Genomic DNA, 10,579 nt, shown 5'->3' with positions numbered 1-10,579 from the left:
GAACTTTTCAGGGTACTCAATAAGTATCCAAATGAATTTAAAGGCTCCAGAATCCTAGAGAGGCTCACTAGGCATTGTGCCTCTTTTTTGGTCATAGGAGCGGCCAATGCAACAACTTATCCTTCACTTTAGAAGAGCTGTCTCGACATATCTCACACCATTGGGCCCAGAGAAATGTAATTGATGTGGAAGGCCCCTGGATTTTTGTTCAATTTATTTCCCACCATCTTACATGAAAATATCTTACCAATAGGTCTATCATAGTTACTATTTCTTGCTTGTTAGGTCCATTGAGCATAGTATCAATGTGATGGAGCAGTGTGATATCTTTTGGAAGTGTTAGAGAGTTGATACACCCCTGAGGTTGGGCTGTGAAGTTGTATTACTGGCCTTACCAGCTGAAAGCAAACCATTTCTAGTGGCCTTTACTAACAGATATAGAGAAAAAAACATTTGTTAGATCAATAGCTATATTCCAGGTACCAAGGAATGTGTTAACTTTGTTCACACAATGAAACCACATCTGGAACAGTAGCTACAGTTGGAGTCACCACCTGGTTAAATTTATGATAATCCACTGTCATTCTCCATGACCCATCTGTTTTCTGTACTGACATATAGGTGAGTTGAATGAGAGTGAGGTGGGAATCATAATTCCTGAACCTTTCATATCCTTGATGGTGACAGTAATCTCTGTAATCCCTCGAAGAATGTGGTGTTGTTTTTAATTTATTATTTTCCTAGGTAGAGACAGTTCCAGCAGCTTCCACTTGGCCTTTCCTACCATGATCGGCTTCACCCTACAGGTCAGGGAACCAATGTCGGGATTCTACCAGTTGTTGATCTTGTCTATTCCAATTATGTATTCCAGAACTGGGGAAATAACCACAGGATGAAATCAAGGACCCATTGGAACCACTTTGAGATAGACTTGAACTAAAATTCAGTTGATTACCTGATATCCATAAGCTCCTTCTCTGATTGGCAGACCACAGTAATGTTTTTGGTCTCCTGGAATTAACATCAGTTCAGAGCCATACCCAGTAATCCCTGAAAAATCTATCTCCCTTTCCCCAATACACAGCCAACCTGGAAAATGAACATGGGTCCCTTTGAGAAAGAATAAGGGAGAGATTAACAGTATTAGTCTCTGGCAGTGTTTAGAGTCTTTCCCCAAGGGACCTGGTCTTCCCTTCATTCAAGGGGTTCTGGGTCTGTAAACTGGCTCAAGTCCAGAAATTGATTGAGGGGCTGTGACCCTCCATGGCGGGTTTTCAAATTAGGCTTCTATTCACACAATCTAGAACTTTTCCATTAAACAGATCAAGTAAGAATTTAGTGAATTGCCCATCTATTTATTTTGGGGACACTATGACCCAATTCTGCTGTCCAGTACAGTAACCATGCCACCTTGTACTTGGCAATTAAATGCTACCACTTAATCATCGTCTCCCCAGGATCCAATTATGGCATTTGGGGCTCTGGTTCAGTGGCAGCAGTTCCCGCTGTCATTCTGACCTACAGAGAAGAGTGACCGTAGAGCTGTTCCAGGATGTAGGGGGCTCCTTTCACAAATTTATTTCTCACAATCACAATGAAAGGTGTGCCCTCTGGACCCTTTCAGGTTGGATGAGCTCTTGGATAACTTTTTCTATAATATTCTAAGGCAGTCTTAGCATTTCAGCTTCATTTAGTGTAGGCCACCTTTTGGTCCATGTTTCAGCCAACCAAGCAAACAAACTGTTAAAGCCTTTTCTAATCCCTTGACCTAAAACACTGAATCTCTTTGCTTATTAGACCCATATCAATAAATTCAGACTGATCAAATTTTATATTTCTTCCACCATTATGCCACACTCTAATATCCATTTCTACACATATTCTCCAGATTTCTGTCTCTATAAGTTGGAAAAATAATGCATTTCTTTTGATGTGCAGCACACCTCCTCTTGGATCATACTTTGTATTTTACCCTTTGAGACCTGATAGGGTTTGAATCTAATAGATCTGAAACAAGGAGAGGTGGAAGAGACATGTCCTGAGGAGAATCAGCAGTGCCTTGCAAGGCCTCAGAAGAGGCCATCACAAGTTATTCACGCAAACCAGAATTAAACTCCTCATACTGGAGTGTAAAGGGCTACAAAGAAGATTTAGCAAGATTTAAGGTTTTGGGGTCCCTAGTTTCAAGGGGATCTCATGTGTCTGCATTTTAACTTCCAGGATCTCCTCTATCAATGCCCTTACTTTACAGAAGTAAAGTCTATTTGCATTGTAATTTAGCTACTCACAGAATAAGACTTTTGAGTTTGGTTTATAGAAATCTCAGCCAGGCAGCTACCCTTTCAGAGCAGACATTGAAGCTTTCATTTCATTTATGTGGAGCTGGAATTGGGAATTTGAAGCTTTCCACTTTCTCCAGTCCAATTAGAAGCAATCAGCCAATCTCCTTGTAGTCCTGGGTTCTAAGGTATCAAAAACATGGTCATTGAGAACCTTGCCTTTAAATATAACCAGGTTAGAGAACCAATTCAGAAAACTCATCCTTATGATTCTGTTCTTCTAGAACCACTCTCAATATCAAACTCTATATCTATCAGGGTTGCTCCAGAGAAACAGAGCTAGTAGGAGACTACACACACACACTTACTGCGGTGAATTGGCTTAGATGACTGTGGGGATCAGCTAAGTAAATCCAAAATCTAGGAGGCAGGCCATCAGGAAGAGTAGGCTGGAAACTCTCAAGCAGGAGCTGACACTGTAATACACAGGCAAAATTTCTTCTTCCTCAGGGAAGCTTCAGTTCTGCTCTTAAGGCCTTTCAACTGACTGGATCAGGCCCACCCAGGTAATCAAGGTTAATCTCCTTTACTTAAAATCAATTGGTTGTAGATCTTAATCACATCTACTGAATACCTTCATAGCAGCACTGAGATTAGTGTTTGATTGACTAATTGAGCAGTCTAGTTTAGCCAAGTTGACATGATTAAACTGACCATCACATTTATTAAAATTCGGAAAACTTAGCATAGTGTTTCTCAGTATCTTCATAGCAAGGCCCACGTGACATTTTCTGAATTGACCACAGTACATCTTGGGGATATCCCTTTTATAAAAATATTTGTTGTAAAGCTTTGATAAAGGAAAGATGAAGTAGTTGGACTTCTGGGAATAATGTACTTAACCAGGAAATTAAGATGGAGAAGAGTTGATTTGCTGTTTCTTCGAGTTTACACAAGATGTAATCTTTAGTTTCTTCAAGTTTACACAAGATGTAATCTTTCATTCCTGAAGTCAAAGTTGTATTAAATGACAAAAAATTGTTCTCTGAACAGATCTTTTCATATCATGAGCATAGAAAAGACACTTAGTAGGTACCAAGTTGGGTTTACCTGAAGCTTTGCAAATTCAAAAGATCTTTGGTAACTTTTTTTCTCTAGGGTAATATGCTAATATGTTGAGGAGTAAAGAACCATGATATCTGCAACCTGTTTTCAAATTGTTTTGTTGAACAAAAGTAAAATAACAAAAATATAAGGATAGTGCTAAAGTAAGGGTGGAAAACTGTTATTGACTGGGAAAAAACAAAGACATATCTTACCTAATCATAGTACAATGATCAAATTCAGAAAATTTAACATCAGTAAAATGCTATTGCCCAATAGACAGCCCATGTCAAACTTTTGCTAATTGTCTTTGAAGTGATTTTTTTTTCAAACACACAACATATACTGCCTTTTGTTGCCAGGTAAGTTTTATTGCCTTTGCAGCATGTCACTTCTATGCAGGAATAGAGGGTGATCTTTTGATTCCGATCTCTGCAAGCTTTGTTGAAGAAAAAAGACATTAGGGATTTCAGAGGTGCTGCTTGCCAAAATACCAAACTGCTCAGGGAATAGGGACATTTTTGGTTTTGGAATATGTGCTGTCGAAGTGGGCGTGGCTTTTTTTGTTTTTAATTTTTAAAACTTTGGTTGGTTTGTGATGTCTTGACTCAGCAAAGTCTTTAATGCAACTGGGCTTGGTAGGCATTAAAGGGGTACTGAAGCGTTGCTTTATTTCATAATCCCAATTGTTTTTCTAGAAACCATCAATAGTCTCTAAATGACTGACTCAATTTTTGGATCCTATTCTCATGAGCAAGCAAATGTTTGATTTGAAACCACCGCAATATAAATGTTATCTCTGGCCCTCTAACTCTCTGTAGCTACTCCTGGATTTCTTTCAGTGTTGAGAAAACCAACCCAGGTACCAAAAATGTCCAAAACTGGAACCAAGGTAGGTAAATGGCTATCCTGATTTTTAGTCTACCTGCTTTATTTCCAACTAATGATCCATTGGAAGAAACTTGGGGAAAACTTTGCCTAGAGGTGAGTATGACAGAGGTTAGAGGGCTGGGATTGGAAAGGAAGGTTAAAAAATGCTTATGATATTTTCTACTCTAGTAGGATTACCCAACACTTAGTAAAGTTTGGATAACAATTAAAGGCTTATTTATTCATTATTGAGGGTTTATCTTTATGAGGGGTGCTATGTTGAAAACTGCAAGTAAATAATGTGTAAATATCACCACTATTTCTGCCTTTCAAGAGCTAATATTCTACATATCTCAGTAGCAATAGGGTACACTAATAAGATTATGTGGGATAGAACACTTCTAGCATTCAATTAAAATTTTGTTTTGTGAAGTTAGTCTCAACCTCTAGAATGCTAAAAGGTCAAGGTGGATGGACTAGTTAGGAGAATTAAATCCCATATATCCCCTTTATTCATCCTCCTTCCCCAAATGAATCCTTCACTTATGTTAGGAAAATGGTCTCTAAAATATGTGCTCTCAATTGCTGAGCTGGTGGTCAATCTCTCCAGCAGTGTTTTGGGAATGGGGCTATACCTTCATTCCCTTCTTAGTTCTGCCTCTGACCTGTGGACCTAAGGCAAAACCACGTTCTGATGCTTGAGTCCCACCCCGAGCCCCCCAACTTTTTACTTTGAAAATTTTCAAAACCACTGAATGCTGAAAGAATAAGAAACGGTTGAATGTATACTTTTATGCGCTTCACTTTTATTTTCAATTGTTTATACTTTGCCATATTGGTTTTCTTTCTCTCTTCACTAAACCATGTGAAAATAATTAGAGGTCTTCATTTTACTTTTAAGTATTTAGGCACGTATCTCCTACAAACAAGGGTATTCCCTTGTATAAACATCATATTATTATTGTACCCCCCAAATTTATCTTAAAATATCTAATATGCAGACCATATTCAAATGTGATTTTTGGCTGGGTTTTCCCTGATTCAGTATCCCATCAAGAATCATGAATTGCATTTGGTTTTCAGGCCTCTTCAGACTTCTTTAATCTAGAACAATCCCCTACCTTTGTTTTTGAGACACCGACGTTTTCAAAGTGCAGGCCAGATGTCTTGTAGAAAGTCCTGTTATCTACATTACGATTGTTTCCTCAGGTTTAGATTCAGAGTAAACACCTTTGGCAAGAAGCTACATGGGCAATGTCCTTTCTACTGTACCATGTTAGGAGGCAACTGTTAAGTCATGTAGTTGGTTAATGCCTGATTATTTTAAACTTGGAAAATAGAGCTAATAATCATATGTGTCATCCAGGAAGTTTGGGGAGAAAAATAATACAGTGTCTTTGTGCTCTGAGGATATCAGAAGTATGGCATGTAAATCCCACTAAAAAGAATTCTAAGATTTGAATTTGAATTTGATTAGTAGTGGTGTACTTTCTTTTATTTCTCCTAGCTGGGTTGCTCATTTAGTTAAATAATTTTTGCCTTGCTAGACCAAAGATGTAGGTAGATTTAGGGCTTCTCCCTTCCCCACTATTTCGTTAGCGATTTATTCAGAAGAGCTACAGGCTTGGCAGGTGAACTAGGTCTCACTATTTTCTATTGGCTCTGGGATAATCAAGGTATTTTCCTTTCTGCTGTATTGGATTAGAAGATCATTTTTTCAAAAAACAAACATGAAAATGAGATGACTTTTAAAATAATTTCCAGAAAAATCCTTTTTCATATTTCTTAGCCTTCCTAACAATTTTTTTTTTTTTTTACCCAACAGTCAAAACCTTCTCTCAGCTGAAAATAGAGTAGATTTCATGATTTGTCTAAGAATGGAAATTGAGTATATCTAGGTACAACATTCTCTGGGCCCTACGATTTTGGAAGATCTACCACTGAAAGGAGAGCTTTGGCACTGGAGTTCAGTAATGGTACCATGGCAATGCCAATGCTTTGTTTCAACCTTCCAGTGGTTGGCTGGTATGCTGGGAGAGTAAACAGAATGGTGACTTATAAGACAGTGTGTATACTTCCACTTTCAGATATTGGTAACAGTCAGGCAAATGTGCAGAGGGCATTAAGTGTGGGAAAGAAGGAAAGTAAATAAGATGACATTATCCTCATTTCTAAGAACATATATATACCTTGCAAAGGCTTTTTGTTGTTGTTGTTGTTGTATATTGGCCAAAAAGAAAAGGTAGATTGAGTGTATGAATCAAGGTGTTTAGAAACTATCCATTTTTAAAGAAGTTACCTCGATATTCCTAAATGTCTTTTCATAGGTCATAGGAAAAAGTCCCTTAGACTCAGGATGTCTTGTTCAGTTTCTAAGAGAGGAAATGCTGTTATGTTGAACAGAGGTAGCTGTGCAGATTCGAAGACAGCAAAAGGAGATAAGATGACCCCCCGTCCCCGGAGTTTTGTACTGCAGCCCACTGACTCGCCTGTTGTACCTTGTGATTAGCCAGTGACCTGAGACAAATCACTTAACCTCTTCATTTGTAACAACAACTATAGCAAACATTTACTGACAGTTATGAGCCAAGTTCTATAAACTGAGTGCTTTACGGACGTGATCTCCTGGGACCCACACAGCTCTCTGTAGTGGGCAGTGTTATCCTGTTTTATAAGTGAAGAGACTGACCTCTAGGAAGAGGTCAATGCCCTGTCCAAGGTCATATATCATAGCTAGTAAATAGTAGTGTTGGGTTTTTAAATTTGTCTTCATGTATCTCTAAATCTATGCTAAGATAAGAAACGGATCCAGAAGAGACTAAAAAAAAAAAAAATGAGGAGGAGAGAGAGGAAATGAAGCAGATGAGTTAGGGGTGAAGAGGGGAAAGAGAACTTCAAGGCAAAAAGAGACAGAAGAGCTGAGAGAAAAGGAAAGTGCAGGAAGAGAAAAGGAAAGTCTAAGGTGAAAGGAAGGACTCATCAGTATGTTACTATTTAGAAGGACTCACTGGGAGTAGAAGAGAATGAGATTCATGGCCTTTTGAGAGTCATTCTTGATTTGCTCCTCTCCTTCATTCCCTGCATTCAATTAGTCACCAAATCCTAACTTTCTTGTAACTGTTTCCTCATCACCATTTACATTACAGCTTCCTTCATCATCACTTCCCTCATCATCACTCACCTGGCACAAACCCATACGTTACAACTCCCACATAATCACCAAAGCCTCCTCTGTCACTTTCCTGGCTTCATTTCCTAATACTTCAGTACATACTCAACATGTACCAGTCTTAATGAACTATTTATTGTTCCTATAATGGGGTCGTGTTCTTTCACTCCTTTATTCTTTTGAACAGGCTTGTCCTTTTCATTTTGCCACTGGTAAAAGCCCTGCCTATCTTTCAATCATCAGCTCGAAGATCCCTTCAAGATAATACCCGACTCGGCTTTTTTCTTGTGAAATGGCTCTTGGTTTTCTCCTTTGAACGCAGTAAAGAAAATCAACCACCAGGTGACAGCATAAGCCAGGGACTAGGCTGTCAATGCTTATGTTTGTTGTTTTTGTTTGTTTTTAGTTTAAATTGAACCCAGCATAGCTATCTTGGATTGTGAAATGTCGTGCAAGAAGTCCAAGCCTTGGAGTCCATTTGATCTCATAGTTTTCAAAAACTTCTCGACGAAACCGTAGCAGTTTCTAGGAACATCATCCACTATTTCAACCAGAAAAGCTTTATTTACAGTTAGGACTTCAGATTTGGTCCAGTCCTTTCATTTTATAAATGGAAAGCTGACGCCCAGAGAGGTGATTTGACTAAGGGAGTGTGGAGAGGTAGCTCCAGCGCACAGGTTTCCTATTTCCCATTTCCCAGGCTGCATATTTTCTACTGCCCTCAGACGTCTCGGTCCTCCCAAGTATCGCTGTGGAAATTGGAGCAACAAGTAAGAGTTTGCAGCAAAGAACTTTCATACCTTGTCATTTCGATCACTTTGCAAGTACTCCAATGGGAAAAATCCAAAAATACAAAACATAGTATGATATATTTTCATGTGTATGTGTGTGTACCTATACCCATATAAAATAAGCTCTTTAGAACTAAGGTATGTCTTCCATATTGCCTGATGCCTGATGTGAATTTCTGCATTCAGAACTCATTCATCTTCATCAAACAGTTATGGAGGCTCCGTCACAGGCTGGGCACAAGAGATTGTGCTGAATAAGGCTGGGTCCTTGACCTTGGAAGAAGTCTATGGGAGTCTGGTGGACAGACAGACACACATATGGATAATTTATAATACAGCGTAAAAAGTACAGAAAGCTGTGGGAACTTTAAGGACAGTGGAAGCAATGAACGTGAAACTGACGTTCATCATTTTAGGACTTCAGAATGTACTCGCTCCTACTTCTGTGGGGCAAGGGAGAGCTGCATGTCATCTTACAACTTTGGAGAAAGGAATTTCTAATGTAGAGAGCATGTTCTTAGCTTTTATTTTATCTTCGAGAAAGCCACTCAACTCTTCATTCTTCTCTTTGGTTGCCCTTTCCTCCAGATCATTTTCTATGAAGACAAAAACTTTCAAGGCCGCCACTATGACTGCGACCGCGACTGCACGGATTTCCACATGTACCTGACTCGCTGCAACTCCATCAGAGTGGAAGGAGGTACCTGGGCTGTGTACGAAAGGCCCAACTTTGCAGGGTACATGTACATCTTACCCCCGGGCGAGTACCCTGAGTACCACCGTTGGATGGGTCTCAACGACCGCCTCAGCTCCTGCAGAGCTGTCCACCTGGTGAGGCTGGGGTCGCTCTCCCTCTCTCTCTTCTTTGCTTTTGCGTGAAAGAGTTTTCTTAAGGGTTTCCAAACTCTTAACCCATAGATGTCTTTTGTTGGCTGCTGAAGCACAAATAAAACCTTAGGGTAGTTCATTATCAGTCTGAATACGGTAATTATTCCCATAGTGCTTCTCATCATCTTGAGTATTTTGAGGAATTCATTCTTCCTTACTGAAAATCGGTGGTTTGGGTCAGTGCACAGTGGGAATGAAAGTTCAGATCCTCTAGCTTCTGAGATGGTCGGTTCTAAACATGTTGCTGCTGAGTTTTTGACATGCTGGCATTTTCCATAATGTTCACTGTTCATTTCCTCCTGTGTTTTTTCAGTCTAGTGAAGGCCAGTATAAGATTCAGATCTTTGAGAAAGGGGATTTCAATGGCCAGATGTACGAAACCACTGAAGATTGCCCTTCCATCATGGAGCAGTTTCACCTGCGAGAGATCCACTCTTGCAAGGTGCTGGAGGGTGTCTGGATTTTCTATGAGCTACCCAACTATCGCGGCAGGCAGTACCTTCTGGACAAGAAAGAGTACCGGAAGCCCATTGATTGGAGTGCAGCTTCCCCAGCTGTTCAATCTTTCCGCCGCGTTGTGGAGTGATGATGTGGACGAAGTCATAGGCTTCTTCCTGGGGCCACAGGCTGGCTGCACTTGTGGTCCAAATAGGCATCATAAATAAAACAATTGGCATGCATTCCACTGCTGACTGTGATGCGTCTCCTTAAATGCTTTGAGGGACCAGCCCTGTTGAGCCTGCCACATTGGGAGGTTGCACAAAGCAACTCGTCCTTCAGATTAGCGGTCTAGATCCTTGTGCCAAACAAAATGGGACTGCACTGCAAGGTTAGACAGTCACAGAGCTGGGTGGTGGTTCTTTTGCTAATGTCTTGCATTAATTCAACAGTTACAATAACAATAGCTGGCAGTTATTGAGTGCCTACTTCCAAGAATCAGGAAGTTTCTGACATCCCATTTTCTCTTTACAATAACCCTGTAAAAGAGATGCTTTATTTGCATTTTACAAGTAAGGAAGTAGAGGCTTAGTGAGATCAAAAACTTGCCCAAGTCCACCAGTTGATGAATGGAGAAGTCGTGGTTTGGTCTAGGACATTCCTCTTTATTCCCACTTCATTCACGTCACATATATTGGCTGGTGATCTGTGTGCATAATAGAATCTGTGTGTAGGAGGAGAGGACCTCCATAAGAGTTTTCCTGGAGATCTGATGGAGGACATAGAATTTCTGTCAAGAGTCACCAGTGAAAACAGGGCTACTTCTTGACAATGGTGGAGCCATAAGTTAAGTTCCCTTGTTTAATACCCGGAGACTCCTGTGTCCGTCACTTCTCTTCCCCCAAGTTTTTCTGTAAAAATTAAAACTCATCAAACAATTTGTCCCTATTTACAACAGCTGAAATGGAATTTTGTCCAGTTTCGTTCAATTTAAGTTACCCCTGAGATCTTGCCTATTTTATCTTGATGCTTGATGAAGC

General features: G+C 39.9%; 1 protein-coding gene across 1 annotated transcript; it reads left to right on the top strand.

Annotated features, from left to right (window-relative positions):
• Positions 1 to 6,027: 6,027 nt before the first annotated feature.
• Positions 6,028 to 9,780, top strand: CRYGS (crystallin gamma S). The gene is made up of 2 exons (XM_077117831.1): positions 6,028 to 9,044; positions 9,415 to 9,780. Exons 1-2 carry the CDS (start codon positions 8,874 to 8,876, stop codon positions 9,685 to 9,687), a joined length of 444 nt encoding a protein of 147 aa, XP_076973946.1. The 5' UTR covers positions 6,028 to 8,873; the 3' UTR covers positions 9,688 to 9,780.
• The last annotated feature ends 799 nt before the right edge of the window (positions 9,781 to 10,579 follow it).

This window comes from Tamandua tetradactyla, chromosome 10 (genome assembly GCF_023851605.1).
Source record: "Tamandua tetradactyla isolate mTamTet1 chromosome 10, mTamTet1.pri, whole genome shotgun sequence".
NCBI classification, from domain to species: Eukaryota; Metazoa; Chordata; class Mammalia; order Pilosa; family Myrmecophagidae; genus Tamandua; species Tamandua tetradactyla.
The sequence above is the reverse complement of the archived record's forward strand: the minus strand, read 5'-3'. Positions and strand labels throughout refer to the sequence as shown.